This window comes from Myiozetetes cayanensis, unplaced genomic scaffold (assembly GCF_022539395.1).
Source record: "Myiozetetes cayanensis isolate MyiCay16 unplaced genomic scaffold, myiCay2020 scf20-37, whole genome shotgun sequence".
Classification (NCBI taxonomy): domain Eukaryota; kingdom Metazoa; phylum Chordata; class Aves; order Passeriformes; family Tyrannidae; genus Myiozetetes; species Myiozetetes cayanensis.
In genome coordinates this window covers 747003-764654 of record NW_026087412.1, presented here as the reverse complement: position 1 = coordinate 764654, position 17652 = coordinate 747003, and the positions used below count along the sequence as shown (strand labels likewise).

Sequence of the window (17652 nt, the reverse complement as noted above, 5' to 3'; positions counted from 1 at the left end):
GGATGAGGGGCGTCGTGCCATGGCTTGGGCAGAAGTCCCAGGGAAACATGGTCTCTTCCTGTGCTGTGCCCCAAGCTGCCTTCGTGGTACCCATGGGATTGTTTAGGACTTGGGGGGCTTATGGAAATGATGGAGAGTGGCTTTTCACATGGGCAGATAGCGACAGGGCAAGAGGGTGTGGTTTTAAGTTAGAAGAAGAGAGATTTAGATTAGTTATTATGAAGAAATCCTTCCCTATGAGGGTGGGCAGGCCCTGGCACAGGTTGCGCAGAGAAGCTGTGGCTGCCCCATCCCTGCAAGTGTCCAAGGCCAGGTTGGACAGGGCTTGGAGCAACCTGGGCTGGTGGAAGGTGTCCCTGCCTATGGCAGGGGATGGGACTGAATGGGCTTTAAGATTCCTTCCAACCCAAACCATTCTGAGGTTCTATGTTTCTATGAGCAGGGTCCCAGTGCAGCCACGTGCAGGGCTCATCTCGGTGTCCAGCCTGTGACACCAAGGTGTGACCTGTGACCACCGTGTGCTGCTTCAGGACCAGTCCCAGAGCTGCACAGGGATAACCCCTCCTCCAAAAATGCACAGGAAAGGTGTTTGTGTGGGTGCTGCTGACCCCAGCTCTCGTGACCCATCCACACACTCCTCAGAGGGCTGTGTCCGCCCCCAGCCCGCAGAGCACTGCCGCTCTCCGGATGGAAATGCTGAGAATCAGGAGCTGGTGCTGTGCGCCCAGAGAGCCTGGGCAGAGCTGCACCGCCTCCAGCCTGAGCTGGGAACCAGGCACGGGGCCCGTGGGGAAGCAGGGAATGAACCAGGGTGATCCACGGCCGGGAGCCAGCGGAAAGGCAGGGAGGGAACGCGGCGGGGCAGCAATCAGCATATCCTGCCTGGGGAGTAGCACAGACGGTGATTTCAGGTTGAGGAGCTACTTAATTTTCACATTCTTAATTTCTCGGTACCTTCATAATTTTCTGTTTGCCTTTTTGGAGTAAATAACTAGTAATTCCATGTGAGTGCATACAGATGAGGGCTGGGGAAGCACACACCATCGCATAAATCATTCGCTTTCCCGTCTCACCCGTGGCCCTTACAGGACTGTGAATTCAAGAGGTAAGTGTATTCTAGGGCTTGTTGGAAAGGTCGTATGAGTCATGGGCTCATCCAACCGGCTGAGGAATGTTTGAGGGAGATGAGGAGACGGTGAAGAGGAAGTGGACAGGGGGATTGACTGGTGGGAACGGTTCAGGATCGGATTGCGGGTATCAGGGATGTTCGGGCTGAATTGGTGCTTGGGTAGGGGTTAAACACGGTGTCCCCGGGGCACGGACAGCCCTGTGTCAGCGTGGGCAGGGGCTGTGCCCTCCCTGGGTCGGCTCTGTGGTTGTGTGGCCCCCAGCCCCTTGTACCAGATGCCACCCGGTGCCCGGTACCGGTGCAGCAGTTCCAGTGCTGTGCAGACTGAGGGGTGGGGGGGGGTAGGTGGGTGATTGGGGAGCCAAGTTGCCCCTTGCCGGGGGTCTGCAGCCGGTGGGTATCTGCCAGGACTGCCTGCGGCACTGACTGGGATGGGCACACCCACCCAGTCCTGTTCCCGGTCCCTTGTTACAGTCCCGATACGGTCCCAGAATCCCGGGGAGGGGTCCCTGGGGCAGTCCCGGTCACTGTCCCCGCTCAGTCCCGGCACCCAGCGGTGGGGTTCCCCCGCCCGGCCCGGGTATCCTGGGGTAGGGTCTCTCTCCCGATCCGCCGGGGCAGTCCCGGTCTCAGCATCCCGGAGTGCGGTTCCCGGAGCAGTCCCGGTCCCCGCCCAGTTCCGGCACCCCCGGGTGGGTGCCAAGTCCCGGTCCCCTCGTCCCCCTCCCCGTCGCGGTCCCCCGGCGCTGTCCCCGCCGCCGGCCGGTGGTTGCGGGCGGGGGGCAGTGTCCCGGCGGCGCAGCCCCCCGCGGGTCCTGCTCCCGCCGCCCCCGCCGCTGCCTTGGCCGGGCGGCGCGGGGGAGGCGCCGGGAGAGGCGGCGGGAGCGCACGGCGGAGCGGCTCTGCTCCGCCGGGCTGGGCTGCTGCGCTCCGCGGGCTGCGCTCGGGCCATGCCTGCCGGGCTCCCCGGGGCCGGGCCGCCCCGCTCCGCGCCGCCGCGGGGGCCCGGCGCTCCGCCGGCCGCGGGGGCATGAGGCGGCGGGCGGCGGGCGGCGGCGCCGGCCCTTCCCCTGCGAGCCGCCGCCGGAGGATGAAGCAGCATGAGGATGTGTGACAGAGGCGTCCAGATGCTCGTCACCACGGTGGGAGCCTTCGCAGCCTTCAGCCTGATGACCATCGCCGTGGGCACTGACTACTGGCTCTACTCGCGCGGCGTGTGTAGGACTAAGTCCACGAGCGACAACGACACGAGCCGCAAGAACGAGGAGGTGATGACCCACTCGGGGCTTTGGAGGACGTGCTGCCTGGAAGGTACCGACCCCCTCGGCCCCAAAACTTCGGGGGAGGGGGTGCATCGCGGGACCCCCCACCCCAGAGCCGGGTCCCCGGCCAGCGGAGCGTCCCCCGGCCAGCCGAGCATCCTCCTGCCCGGTAGCCCCGCCGCCCCCCGCTGCCGCCCTCCACTCCCTTCCCCGGGCACTGGCAGTGGCACCGCGGTGGAACCTCGCGGGGGGCTCCTCCACGCGGGTGGCGGGGGTCGGGGGGAGCGTGGCTGCGGGCTGCGGGGTCCCCCGTGCCGGGGACTGGCACTGGCGGCAGCAGCCGCGCTGTGTCTCCCCGGGGATGCTCTCGGGGAGCTTCGGGCTGAGGGGCCACAGGTCCCTCTCCCTACCAGGGCTGTGGGAGTGGGAGCAAGCAAAGCCCCGCTGCTGCTGCCTTTCTCTAAGGCTGCGCGGGCACCGTGCCCCTGTCACCGGCAACCACACACCAGGCGTTTTCATCGCCGAGCCCCAGCACCAGAACCAGCCCTTCCCATCCGAGCGGCAGAGTGGGGCAAGCTGGGCTGCTGCTGCCCCACTGCATCCTGTCCCTCCCTCCCACAGCCGGGCTGCCCCACAGCCAGACTGCCCCACCTCAGCTGCCTCATGGCTGGCTGCCCCACACGGCTGCCCCACGGCAGTTCTCTCGCCTGCCCGGCCTCTCCGCTTTGCCCCCTTGCCTCCCTCTCACAGCAGTGCTCGGCAAGGCCCTGGCAGCTGCTGCCCTCCTGCAGCACAGGCCACACTTCGGGGCAGTTTTGCCCCAAAGCTGTTGGTTGAGGTGTTTCTGAGCACCCATAGGCTGTGCTTAAAGATGAGCTTGAACGGAGCCAGGTACTGGTACCTGCGCAGCAAAAAAATGGCTGATGGCATCACTCTGGGCCCTAACTTTTAAAATTAGTGGCAGCAGTGGGTGTCCTGTGTGCTCGAGGGGACCTGCCCCACTGTCCTGTGGGGCTCCAGGGACATCAGGCTCCCCCAGCCCAGGAGTGACCGCTCCAACGGTGGGGGCAGACGAGCCACGGTGCCAAACTGCTCCTCCACGTCGGAAAGTTCTCGGTGAGTCACGGCCATAGATGCAGAAATAACCGGTCTGTTCCTGGTGCTTGGTCCTAAACCTGGTGAAGTCAGTTGGAGCTTTCTTATTGATTCAAGGATGGTTTGGATCATGCTCTAATTCTGTAATAAATAATTTGAGATAATCTGTCTCCCCTCTTGGGCTGAGGGAGCCAAGGAGGCAGGAGCCAGGGCTGTGAAAGATGGGATTGCTGGAGGCATGAGTAATTTCCAAAATTCTTGGGTTTGCTAGCTGTATTTTTTTTTTTCCAGCCAATGTTTTACGTTTCCCTCACTGTGATCAATCACTGCTTTGGAAGGAGCCGGAGAGGCCCCGCTCCCCTGGGCACAGCTCACTCGGGAAAGGGCTCGGTAGTGCCATGGCAGAGCTTGGAGCTGAATCCCAGTCCATCACCCTGAGACCAGGTGTGGGGCTGAGAGCAGCACGGGCTCACCATGGGCTCAGTGCTCCCAGCTCCACGTCCTACCCCGTGCTGGTGCCCTGGCAGCTGTGGCAGCAGTGGGAGCGGGAGCCGTGCGGTGCCACACGGCCGTCCCTGCGGCACAGCCGAGGCCTCACGCCGGACACCGGCTCCACCAGCCCCGGGGTGTGGGTGTGGGTGGCAATGGGCTGCAGGGGGCTGCAGAACCCAGTCGGTGGCAGGGCAGGGAGGGTCCCAGCTTGTGCTCTGGGGGAACACACGGGGCTGTGGTGGTGCTGGGGGGATGTGACGGGGCTGCTCGTCACCCTCCTGGATTCTGCAGGAGGAGCGCACTGGTGCCTTGCAGGCTGTTAACCGGTGCAATGCTGGGAAGGGAAAACTTGCCCAGCCAAGCTGTGCAGAGCTCATGTGCTGGCACGAGGGAAGGACCTGCAGCAGCAGGGGCTGAGGACCCCCCAGCTGGGGTGGTCATTGCAGCCAGGGGAGAGCTGGGGGCTGAGCCCTGTATCTGGTACGTGCAGCAGGTCCTGTGTGATCCCTGCTGCAGGGCCTCGCTGCCTCCTGTTCTCTGTGCACTCACTATACCGGACTTGAAAAAGGGACAGAGGCTTCACCCCCCTGTGCCAGGACCAGTCTGTTGGAGGGGCCGGTTCCTCTGCGGTGCAGAAGAAGCCCTTAGCACTGAGCAGAGCTCTCTGCCCGTCAGGAATCGCCTCTGTCTTGGACTTTCCCCCGCTAACAGGGGTTTAATGTGTGTAGGGAGGGAGGAATTAAGTGTGGGGCCACAGTGGCTCTCCCGGCTGGGCGCAGGGCAGAGCACGAAGCTGCCCGACGTGAGTGCCGGCTGCGCGCCCGTGGCAGCCGCTCTGTGCATCCGTGGCAGCCCCGGCAGCGCCTGCGTGGGAGCTGCACCACGTGAGCATCACAAGCCCATCGGCGAGAGCGGATAAATCTTGAATGAAGCCGCTGCAGACCCATGGAGAGACACCCACACTGGGAAACACAAATTAGTGGTTGACTCAATATGTGGAGCCCAGGCAGGTGTTCCCAGACTGCTGGGCTGGGATAGACTGGTTGGATTGGCAGCGTTTGGATCCTAATTATTGCTTTTACAATATGCAAATGCTTAGCAGGTGCCCGCTCATGTGTCCCACTCAGGCGTGACCAGCGCTGGTCAGTGACTGTCCCTGTTGTTGTTTCAGCATCACTGGTTTTCCTCTGTTCCTGCTTTGTCAGAAAGGAGGGATGAACACGGCACTCTGAGGAGAGAGCTGAAGTTGAGAAATAGCTGCTTAGGTTGATGGTGTTTTTTGAGAAAGTAAAAGAACTTTGGTTTTCATCAAACTTAATTAAATTCAGCATCATTAAATGCAGCATCATTAAATGCAGGGAGGCTCCATGTCCTCCCTGCTGCGTGGTGTAGATTGGGACTGGCTCCATGGCATCATGCGGATCTGAAACAGGCAGAAGGAGCAGGAGGATTTGGCCAAGGCTTCTCAAAATACTATATTTTAAGGCGATGTGGTACTTTTCCTTTCCTCCCTCATTTCCTCATCATAATAAAGTGCTCTGTCACTTCTGGAGGAGGCCAAGCGTTGCTCTGCCTGCCTCCCTCACGGAGGATGCTCGGCATCCTGCATCCTTCTGGGGTGGGATGCAGGCCGGTTTGCAGGAGACACAGACATCTCATGTCCCAGAGCTGTTCCTCAGCCAGACTGTCCCCCTTGGACCCATCCTGGCCCCTCCAGTGTCCCCTGCAGCAGCTCCAGCACAGTCTTTGCCAACTGGCAGTTCCTCCCTGCCAAGCCTGGAGAGCCTTACTTGGGGCTGGTCTTTTTGGAGGGATCCTGTCTAGACTGAAACGTAATTTTGGGGGTATCATCAGCTGACCCCACAGCCCCAGGACCCTGCCCAGTTATTTCTACACCTGCCCTGCAGCTCCTGTGTGGCTCTGGGTGTGTGGTGGGTCTGTCCTCGAGGCTGCAGCTGATGGTGATCGGCCGTGTCCCTGGTCTGATGGTTCCACCGGGAAAGGACATGGGTTCTTCCTTCGAGCATAATAAGTGAGCTCTGCTACCCCGTTGTCCCACAGCCATGCAGCTGTTTGTCATTAAGCTGGCCTGCTGTGAGCCCCCTTGGCTGCAGCCCTTCACAGCGAGTTCCCACGGTGGTGGCCCAGCCCAAGGCCCAGCCCATCCTGTGGGGCTGAGCATCACCTCCTACCCCCACCATGGAACTTGCTCTCCTAGTTCTTGGCTGTTAATCCCTGGAGCTGACTGTGTAAAGATGGCTGTTGCTGAATGAGCCCATGGTACCGAGCTGCCCAAATTTGCCTGCCTTGTTCATTAATATCCCCATCAGCCTTTTCTCTGCCATTTCCCTCTTTCACTCCCAGTTATTTCATGTTTTCTTCGATACTGCCAACAAAGATGTTGTCATAGTTCAACGCTGTTCTGGTAACAGGTGATCCTGTGCAGGAACATCTCTCGGATGACAGGGACTGTCTCTGTGAGCTCCCAGGCCCATTAACAAAGCGCTGTTGATTCTGTGTAGTACAGGTCTTTAAGTTTTTCAGGAGAGCTGAATCAAATACCCTGTGGAATTCTAAATGTATTATGTCACTGACTTCCTTTATCAAGTTAATTTGTAACCATATCAAGCAAAATTTATGGAGTTTGATAAATCTGTTTTCCACAAGGCTGTTTGACATTTTCCTCATCCACAGTTCCCACCTCTGCCAACCCACGGGCAGTGCCGGGGACACAGCTCCTGCCACTGCCCATCGCATCACTGCTGGCATTAAACCAACTTCTCCCGTCTTCTAGAAATTCAACAGAATTGCAAGGCTTATTAAAATCCATTTTAGATCTTCAGAAACCTTCTTAGCCTATTCTCTGAATGCTCCTGGGAGGAAGTTCTTTAGTCCTCCCGATTCCATGTTTACACATCGCAGTCACTGTTTAGCATCCCCCCAGCTCCTGCTGGAATACAGGAGCCTATTTGTCTCCAAGTACAGAACAGAAGTATCTAATGAATAAATAATAGTGTGTCACTTCTGCTCCATGACTGACAGTTGCCCTGTCGTGATCCAGTGGTGTTCTGCACTGTCAGGAGACCTCCTTCGAACACAATGAAAGGATTCCTCCTTGCTTTGCCTTGACGTTTTGGTTACAGGTTTATTTTATCTGATCCTGTCAGCCACATGTGTGTCTTGCTACTTCCCATATCTAAATTCCTGATTTTTAATTTTTTTTATTCAATTTTCCCTTCAGCAGGCCTAGCATAAGCATGAGGTGCAGGGAGGCACCTGCCTTTGCTCCTGGATTTTCCCCTGTTGGTTTTGTCTGGCTGGTTTTGGCTCTGCTGAGCAGAGCTGGGTCGCAGTGAAGGCATTAAGTTGGGCTGGAAGCGGCTGCCCTGGCCAGCCACCAGCTCTTCCCCCGCCTCCAGCTCCTCAGCCCTCTGAGTGAGGCCAAGCAGAGAATTTCCCCAAGGTGACAGCAAGATTGTTTCTGTTAGAAAGTTATTATCTTTAATTTTTAAAAGCGCCAAGCAAATGTCCCTGAGATTGCAATCACCCATGATGGAGCACTTTTTCTCGCTACTCATTATAGGCAGGTATTTAAGGAGCTGCTCATCCTGTTCCTCTGTCTGGTCGGTGTCTGTGATGGATTCTCATCAACACCCCAACGTGCCATCGAGCCCTTCTCCACAGTGCTCGGTCCAGCTCGGTGCCAGTGCTGGTGATGGTGTTACTGTGGCTGCCAGGCTGCCCTCCACGGCCACGCTGACCACCGTGCCCCAGCCCACTGGCCCACCACGCCTGGCATGGCCCCCTGCCCCGATGGCAGGGCTCTGCCCGGGGGTGCCTGCTGGCTCCAGCACCACGGCGAGGAGAGCCCAGGGATGGCAGCTGTGCCGGCACGAACGCACGGGTGGGGACCATCAGCATGGGCTGGAGGTGATGGAGGGGGGACAGGGCTGCTCTGTACAGCAAGGCAGGTTTGGGGAGGTGGTGGAGAGGAGTTATTTGCTCTTTGTTTACCTGAGAGCTGGGAGGCGCCGAGTTAACCTGTGTGATGGGAGCAGAGGATGTGGTGTGATGGAGGCACCTCAGGTGAGGTGATGGATGAAGAACTGGAGAGGGACCAGTTACCTGTCTGAGACTCCCTGATGGAATTACCAGGCTGCAGGTTTGACACCCAGCAAGCCTTTCTGCCAGGACAGCACAGAGCAGGGACAGCCCACGGGCCTGGCACTGCCCTCACACGGGACTGAACACGTGCCCTGGGCACGGGGCTCTGCGAGGGGTTGGGTACAAACGGCATCCAGGCACAAACTCAGGCTTAGGGAATCCCTGAGCCTCGCCTTGGTGGAGGATGTACTGGATAAATGTGAATTACTGTCCTCTAATGGAGATGGAAATGAGGCTGGCTGGACCCTCGGGCTGCTCCAGACCCACGTCCCTGTGGCACGTGGCCAAATGCCATGAGCCATAAAAATCCTTCTGGACACCGAGGGTCCCGTGCCACTGCCAGCTGGCACCGTGGCTGCAGGCAGCCCTGCCTCCGGCTCCACGGCTGCTTGGAGAGTGTCCGGGGTGGAGCTGTGCCTCAGCTCACTGCCACCCGCTCTGCTGTGAGCAGAGGGTGCAAAATTCACCCTCCTGGGAGCCTGCGGTGTTTTCCGGGCAAAAATCATGACTTCTGGGGTGGGTTAGAGAGCTGGTTCCCTCACTGCCTGCGAGCAGCACGTGATGAGTAAAATGTATGCTGTGAACAGCTCAGAAAGAGGCATTTTACTGCTGCATAGGCGTGGTGCAGAGCCTGTCATCTCCAGAGCTGTTCCCGTGTAATAGAGGTGGAAGGCTGAATTTGAATGAGGCTCAAGTGGGTTTTTTCCCAGGCAAGGTCACCAGCTCCAGGCCGGCTGTAAATAATTAGGGCTGGCTAATGAAGGCTGCCCTGGTGCTGGGACTGGTGGCAGGGGATAGCTGTGGTTTGGGGAGGATGCCCACAGATGGATACTGGATCCTCTGGTCCTCAGGGAGGTGGGGGACTGGTTGGGTGGTGCCAGTGACGATGTTTGCTGAAGCTGCCAGGGAGCAGGGAGAGGTGCCCAGCTCTGCTGCTGGAAGCTACCTGGCCTTTGGTAAATCCCTTCTCTCTGCTTGAATTTTGCCTTTTGTAAGGTGAGGCCAGGTGGATTCATTAGTGTTCCTCTCACATGGATCTGGAAAAGTCCCCCAGTGCTGTGACCAACGGTCCACAGGGTGAAGACCCTCCTGTGCCCACTGGCACAGCCCCCCGGGCCGTGCTGTGCTGTGGCACAGCCACTCAGGGTGGGGGGCCAGGTGTGGAGCCTGTGATGCTGCATCGTTTGGGACGAGGTGAGGTGAGGGAGGTGAGGCAGCTGAGGCATTAAGCTTCCTCAGTGCTTCTCGTGTCTCCATGGTTCCTGTTCACATGGGTTTCACCATGGATTTTTAATGAACACAGTGTGCACTTCATAAATAGACATTAACCTCCTTTTTTGGGAAAATCAAAAATGCTCTTAAAATTACATAAATGCACTAACCCATAAGTATGGGGGAGAGGGGTTGGCTCACCTGCTGCCCTGCCCAAGGGGTCCCACTCGTCAGGGGCGTTCATCCCTGCCTCATCTGCTGACGAGTGTCACTGGCTGACTCACAGCGTTGGCACGATGCAGCTGCCAGGTATCCACTGTCATTAACAGGGCACTGACAGGAGCTGGGGGTGGGTTAGTCCAAGGCATCCGAGGGGAAAGGTGCCCACCCATGTACAGAGTCCCTGTGAAGTGCCCCTGGGGAGGTGAGGAGGGAGCAGCGCTGCGTGCTCAGCGAGGGGTTTCTCCACACGTCTCCAGATTCCTGGAGCCGGTGGTTGCATTTTGGGTTAGTGCTTGGTGTGGAGGGGGGGTTTTCATCTCCCTCCTGAGGGTTCTCGGGTGGCTTTGCTTTGGCTGACTCTTTGGGCTCAGCTCCAGAGGTTTTGGGTAGCTTTCCTCGGAGTGAGGAGCCAGGAGGTGCTGGCTCTGCGCAGTCCCACGCAGGCTGTACGGAGCCACGGCTCGCTCGGGGAGCGCGGCAGAGGCAGCTCGAGACAAAGGCTCTGATTAAGAAGACACCTGCTGTGATAAAGAATGACAGTGCTGGGGTGACAACGGGTGCCTTCTCCCCCGGCGTGTGTGCTGACAGCTCTGCAGCGAGGGAAGGGTTCCGGGAGGAGACGAGAGGATCATGGGCTGCATCCCCTTCCGAGACCTGTTACACAACCTGCTGTGAAACACCCCTGGTGTCCCAGCTCTGGGTCAGCCCGGGACGCCGGGGATGCTGTGGAATGTTCTGGTTCGACACTGGGGTGACCTTGCAGCCATCTACCTGCCACAGGTATTTACCAGTGTCTCCAGGAGGAAATGTCCAGGTCAGGCTGTGCTGCATGCTCGGAACTGTCCTGTGTCCTTTGGTGCCTTCCAACCCAAAACACTCTGGGGTTCTGTGGTTCTATGATCACTCGCCCAGAGGAGGAGTGGAGGGTCTTCTCACAGCAGGCTTTTGGTCCCTTTTGAGACGTGTCAAGACCCCTGGGCTTCACTCATGCCCTGAACCTTGACTGGTGAGTGACTGTGCTTGAACACAGCGGGGTTTTTCACAGTCCTGGTGAGCAGAGGCAGGAGGAGGGATTATGGCTGCTGGATGGGTCATAGCACGTGATGATTTTCTCAGATATTGCCTTTCTCTTATCTCTGGACACTACAATCTACAGACAAACCTCGTGCTGGTGGGCAGCAGAGAGGACTGAGCCATTCCCACATCAGGTCTTTGGCAATGGCAGTGTTTTATTGTGCAGAACCATGAGGAAATGCCAGGGCAGGTGTGGGAGTGGGGCAGCCCTTCGTGCCATCCCACCACTCTCCACAGGGCTCTGGGTGTTTGCTGTTTGCCCAGTGCTTTGTATTGAAGGAGGAGAATTGGGCCTGGACAGGAGCCCCAGGGTAGGCACAGAGAGAGGGGAGGGACATGTGACCTCCCAGCCTTTCTGGGGGCCACTGGGCACCCTCAGGGGTGTTGGCATTGGTGATGTGCCCCATGGTACTCAGGCACTGGAGAGCAGTGGCAAAAAGTGGCATTTGAGGGTGACATTTTGGTTTGTGCCTCTCAAACCCTAGCATTTCCAATTTCACTGGTGGTCTGGTAATTGTCCCCTAACAATACCTTTCAGTTCATGCCTGGAATCACAAGGGGAGGTTACCCACCAGAGAGGTTACCAACAAGCAATGACCCGTTTGAAGTATTCCTGATTTTAATTTGTTAAAATCAGCATTGGCTTGTGCTGCTGGCACCAGTGAGCTGCTCGTGTCCTGCAGAACTTCCCCTGGTCCCAGCGATGGCACTTCTGTCCCCCTGGTGGGGCTGGGCTCCCTCCCAGCACAGAACAGGAATTCCTGGGCCTGGCTGGTGATGCTCAGCTGGATGTTAAACACCAGCTTAGGGTTATTTTTGCAGCTGTCAGAATATGTGCTGGATCAGCATCACCGATTGCATCACACAACGTCACCGCATGAACAGTGCAAGGGGCTGCGGGAGTCATCGGCCGCCTTCCCCGGGAGCCTCCCGCCCGACCCCGGCCCGGGGCCGCTGCCCGGCTGGGAAAGGTCACTGTCACTTGGCGAGGCAGATCTGAGCTCCCGGTGGCTGTCCCTGCCGCAGCCCGGCTGTGTGTCCCGGCCACCCGAGCAGTCATTCCTGCCGGGATGCGGGGCATCCTTGCCAAATCCTCCATTTGCCTGAGCACCCCGCAGCCCTTATCGCGGCGCAGCAGCTGTGCCGCCCGGCGGAGCGGGCCGAGAGCGGGACCCCCTCCAGATGGGGACACGCTGCTCCCCCCTGCCCGCCCAGGCTGCTGCCGGGGGCTGGGAGCCTCTCGCAGCCCCGAGGCTCCTTCTCCCCGTGCCGGGAGAATCTCTTGTCGCTCCTCAGCACGCTCCAGCCGAGGATGAAAGTGTTCTCTGTACATCAGTCTTTGGCCTTCTCTCCAACGTGAGAAGCTGGAGAAGGATCAGAGCGATCGCGCCTTGCATAGGAAGCAGGAAAGCTGCAGCGGGGACTGAGACCTCTCGGCTGGGGAGGAGCCGGAACCGCGGCTTCTGCTTCTCTCGCCCGGCATCAAAGTGTGGTCCTGTGAGGGCACCGCGACGGCAGAGAGGTCGGGGGAGGTGGTGTGCGTGTTCCAAATAATTGCAGATAATAATATGAAATAGGATCTTCTCTGCGTATTGCCCCAAGCTGCCCCAAGTCCCACTGCTGCCATCCCCCACCCTGAGCCCGCAGCAGCTCCTGGGCAGGGACCACCCGCTCTTCCCTCGGGGCCGATCCCCGGCTGAGCTGCGGTGCCTCCCCGCAGACGGGTCCGTGTGGCTGCGCCGGGAATCGCGGCTCGCTCGGCTGAGGTGTCAGACAGACGTGCTGGCACCCCCGCGCCTGAGCCACCCTGCCATGGCACCCCCGGCTGGGGACCGCCACCGAGCGGCCCCTGTCCCCACTGCAGCGTGCGGGGTGACATCAGCTCTGGGAAAGCTGCTCGCCACCGCTGCGGCCCAGCACTGGGGCCGTGCGTGTGACACTGCCCGTGCTCTCGCTGCAGGGTGTCGGAGGCAGCCCTGTGTCTTTGGCTGGGGCTGGTCAGGGTACACAGGCTCAGCCAGTCTTTAGAATTACTTGCCATGTCAATTTGAACAGATCTCCCCTGTAGGATGAGAAGCCTTCCAGAAAATAGGAGCAGCAGAACATCCCATGAGCTCGCAGGAGCTGGTTCCTCGGGAGCAGGCTCAGCCCCGCTGGCGGCTCAGGCTCGGCAGCGCTGGCTGGGCTGTGACAGCACCATCACCTCCCGCGCAGAGCCTGTTCCAGGGCTGTGAAATCCCCGGCTCTGCACAGCTCCAGCTGAGCACCCAAAATGAGCAGATGCTCGTGATCTCTCCAGTACTCCACTACCCATCTGTAAATTGGGGATGACAGAATCGTAGAACCATGGAATGGTTTGTGTTGGAAGGGACCTTAAAGACCATTCAGACTCTCCTGCCATGGACAGGGACACCTTCCACCAGCCCAGGTTGCTCCAAGCCCTGTCCAACCTGGCCTTGGACACTTGCAGGGATGGGGCAGCCACAGCTTCTCTGGGCAACCTGTGCCAGGGCCTGCCCACCCTCACAGGGAAGGGTTTCTTCCTTATATCCAATCTAACCCTGTTCTGTCAGTGGGAAGCCATTCCCCCTTGTCCTGTCATTCCAGGCCCTTGTCCAAAGCTCTCCTCAGGGCTGTTGTTCTCCATCCATTCCCCACCCAGCTCATAGTCCAACCTGCCGGTGCATCACCCAGAGTGGGGCAGGTGGGTGCTCTCAGCACTAACCAGGTGGAGCTGCTGAGCTGCAGCTGGGACAGAGCTATTAAAGGGCTGCTGCAGGCATAGGTCTCCCTGCAGGAAGGTGCTTTGTGGGCAGAGCCATGCTGAGAGCAAAGCCGCATCCTAGGCACAAGCTGGAGATGAAAATAGGGGAGTGAATCTGCAGAGGCAGCCCCAGGTAAGTTCCATGGTGCTGATGCTGGTGGAACCAGGGCAGGCAGGCTGACATAGTCCCACTATCCTCACAGTTGGTGGCAGAGCAGCACCTTGGTGCAGCAGCAGCAGGATGGGCTCTCTGTGATTGAATGCAAAAGAGGCAGAAGATAGAAAGCATTGAATAAGTGGTGAAGCTCTGTGTGCCATCATCTCAAGGGATTTCATGTTTCTCCTCTCCCCCTTGGAGTTCTGTTTGGCTCCTGGAAGGGCAGAGGCACAGGGAGCTGGTGTTGCTTTGCTCCTGTAATGGCAGGGCTGCGTGGAACTGGGGTTGTTTCACAGCCCAGAGTTCTTCCAGCAGAGTACTTTGTGTGCTGAGCTGGGTTTGGGAAGCTGGGAAGGGGGAGGCTGGTTAATGGTCAAGGTGATGGTGTGAGCAGCTCAGGGACCATGAAGTTTGCCTGGGTCTGACCCGTGTCAGAGTGGAACTGGTTTGTAGCTGGGAGTGGGGTCCTGCTCCCTGCCCTGAGGATGCAGAGCGTGCGGTGCTGGGGCTGCAGCATGGGCAGGAACAGCAGAGCTGGAGACAGAGGAGTCCCATGGGCTGCCTATGGGCAGGGGAGTGTTTCAGCAGGGCAGGGCAGCTGGTTGTCATTTGTTAGGGTTTCTTGGTGCTATAAAATCCCAAAGTGATGGGTGATGGACAAGATGTCCCATCCCCAGGCAGGGAGCCTGCTGCTAGTCTGGTGCTGTCGAGGTGTTCCCAAGGGCAGAGCTCTCCCAAAGGCACAGGGCAGGGCGAGTGCTGTGCCATGGGAATGGCTCTGATTTCTGGGCAGATCAGGAGGGCAGCTTCTATTTCTTGGAGGGGGAAGGTGAGGTGGCATTGCTCGCTTGTTCACCAGCAAAGTCCTCCCCTGATGCTCTGTCTGGAAGGAGAGTCCCTTCTTGTTCTCCCAAAAAAAGCCAAGAGTGAAACTATGGTGCTACTCCTGGATATCGCTTTCCCCATCTGGGGCGTTGGAGCTGCTCCCCGGGGCTCGCTTCCCTCCCGCAGATGGTGAGGAGGTGGCTCAGCCTCCCGGCAGGCACCGAGCTAAATCCGGCGGTGCTGGATGTGCCTGGTACCTGCAGCAGCTCTGGGCTGGCCTGGACCTCCAGCCTGGAGCGGGGTGAGCCTGGCACCAGCGGGGAGGGGAGCAGGGATCCCCATGCACACCATCCCCTGGGCCTGCAGCAGACAGCACCCACCTCCCACACCAGCAAACCAGCAGCACGATGCCCACTGCGTTCCCTGGAATAAATAGGCTGTGATGGATCGAGGCCCTTTTAGCGCATCAACTGAAAACTTCAAATATTTATACCAGGAAGATGTGACAGAAGTATAGATATGTTTAAAAAAAGGCAGGTGCTGGAGCGGCAGTCACATATTTGAAGTTCAAATGCTTACCTTCAAATCAATGCTATAAAAGAGGGAGAATGTAATAAATTTAATATCACTTTTCAGGGAAAACAACCTGCCGAGCCTCCTCCCAGGCTAAATGTGCTTTAAAGATTGACTGTGCAGCTGTAATAACTATTGATGAACTGTAAACATGAAAAGATCCCCCTGCTCCCGGCCTGTCAGGAGCATTAGGGTGGAAATGCTCTCTGCTCCGCTCTGGAATGACTCACCGAGGCCTCGGCAAATGTGTTTATTTGTAAAGATCCTTATTTCAGAAATAGTGACCTTTTTAATGCCTCGTGCAGTGAGCTCGGAAATTCAAAATTGCCTTTTGGCAACTGGCTCGTCTCGCTGCAGCTCTGACAGTGCTTTCCATGACGATTTACATATTTTTAGTCTTGATATTCTGCACTGTGGGGCTCCTTTGGAGAATGATTTGCTTTTAGCGGCCCTTGAACCGCAGTGCTGGGCTGAGGTTAGGCTGTGCTGAGGGCATGGAGGGGCTCGCTGTGCTGGGCTTCTCTGGCACCTCCCAAACCTCTGCCTCCGAGCCCTCCCTGAGTAACACCCTCTTCCGAGCATGGACTGTAGTGTTGGTCGCAAATTTGAGCAGCTGCTTCATCTTGAGCTAGAGAATGTTGAGGGTGGGGAGGCCCTGGCACAGGCTGCCCGGAGCTGGGGCTGCCCCATCCCTGGAAGAGTCCAAGGCCGGGTTGGATGGGGCTTGGAGCAACCATAACCAGTGACCTGTCACTCCGTGTCCATGGCCTGTCCCCTTGTTTGAGTCCTCACTTGTGCCATCAGGTACCAGCACCTGGAGCTGCGAAGGGCTGCAGTGGCACAGCTGGGGGCTGGAGCTCGGGCAGGGTGGGCAGTGGAGCGTGTCCATCCTCACCCTTCCCAGCAGCTGTTCATTGCTCAGCCGGCTCCTTCCACGTGTGTCCCTGAGCTGCGGGACGTGCCCGTGTCCCTGAGCTGCGGGATGTGCTCATGCTGGGTGTGACATGCTGTGGTTGGGATGGGTTATTGAACGTTCCTGGGGCCTGTGACTAACGCTGTGCCGCTGTTTGGTGACGGGCAGTGGCACTGCTCCTTTCTGCTGCTGCTGCTCATCCCGGTGCACTGGGGAAGGACCTTCTGATGGTTCTCTGCTGTTTGTTTGCGCCTTTATCAGTGCTCTACAATTCTGTGCTGCTGATTTATATTCAGAGTTATGAATATCTCCTTCCTTCTCTTTGTTGGGCCTGTTTTTATTTTTATAGCTGTTCACATATTAGCCAGGCAGTTTCTAAACTGATACAAACTCCCATCGTGGTGATGGGTTTGGGGCAAAACACTCTTAAATCATTCTCTATTCACAGTTGTGCTTTTATGCTTAAATCATTCTGCTAACTGATTTGGCTTATAATTGTTTTCTGCTCTGTGAATTGACCTCTCAAAGCACCAGGAGTCTGTGCTGGTGCCTTGGCCTTGCCTCTGTGTGCCCATAAGAAGCGTAATCAAGCCGTGATTGCTTGGACTTGAGCTGCAACTAGTTTTTAATTCTATGATCCATTCCCCTTCAGCTGTCAACACAGAGTCGAAAATAGCACTCCCCTGTGCTGGATGCCACGCTTCACAGCTATGAAATTGTCATTTATAGGTTTTTAGAAATTCAGAGGACATTTTAATACTGGTGAAGTGAAACCTCCAGCTCCCCATCATAATGCAGCTTCTCTCCTCCTTAGTATAAATAGGTGCTTAAGCAGCCTGGGGATGATCCGGCCTCTGGCACAGCTCGGGGTGTGAGCAGACATCGGAGCACCCCCTTCCACACACTCTCTTGGTCTGAATTACTGGCAGCTTGTTTAACCAGAGTATCTCAGGTTTTACACTCTTGACTCTTGTTTTTCCCTCTGGTCCCATCTAGGCAGTTTTTTATCATCAGTTTTCAGTGTTCTGGTCATGAAACACCATGAGGGTCAAACTTACTCCTGCAAACGAGTGAGTCTGGATCCTTCTGTTAATTATCCAGCCAGTGGCTGGGGCAGTGAATCATGGAATCACAGAATGGTTTGGATTGGAAGGGATCTTAGAGACCAGATGCTCACACCAGTGGTGGACTGTGAGCTTCTGCCAGCTCTAGCCAGTTCTCAGGAGTGGTGGGCAGCAGAGGATGGGGATGAGCCCCAGTCCCCTTTCCCAAGGAGGCACAAGCTCTCACGGTGCAGGATGGATCCACTTTCCCCAAGTCCTGTCAGCAAAAAGCTGTGTGGTCCAGGAATCTCCAGAGTTGAGCTGGCTGTCCATATTACCAACAGCCAAAGAGGAGGCTGGAAGGCAAACCCTTCCCAGAAGCTCATCAGTTAACCCAAGTGAATCTAAAATGTTCATTAAACAAGGAAGAGGGGGATCCTGCTCTGGCTGCACGGACAGAGGTCCTGATGCCTCAGGCACTGGGATGCTCAGCTGGGGCCAGGGCTCCTGCTCTGCCCCATCTCTTACCATCAGCATCTCCAAGCAGGCAAACAAACGAAAGATCATTATTTTTTTTAATTGCTAGAATTGTATTAATTTAAACAGATAAACTTAATCAGTGAAGCTCATTAATTTCTAGCACATGGCTTCTTTACGCTGATTCTGGCTGCTCCAGTGCTCATTGCACTCTCATAGGAATGTCAATTACTTTTTAAAATAAAAATCA

At 57.2% G+C, this 17652-nt stretch overlaps 1 protein-coding gene across 4 annotated transcripts in view; it reads left to right on the top strand.

Annotated features, from left to right (window-relative positions):
- The first annotated feature begins 766 nt into the window (after positions 1–766).
- The window catches only part of CACNG3 (calcium voltage-gated channel auxiliary subunit gamma 3), a 31416-nt gene continuing 14530 nt past the window's right edge, over positions 767–17652 (top strand). For 3 of the 4 annotated variants that reach the window (XR_007629166.1, XM_050317167.1, XM_050317165.1), the window contains exon 1: positions 2003–2440. Coding sequence is in view for 3 of the 4 variants with exons in the window: in XM_050317167.1 (XP_050173124.1) it covers positions 2230–2440 (211 nt within the window). In the remaining variant the exon portion in view is untranslated. Of the gene's footprint in view, positions 1106–2002; positions 2441–17652 lie in introns of those variants that run through there. The other variant, XM_050317166.1, reaches the window with a different exon arrangement.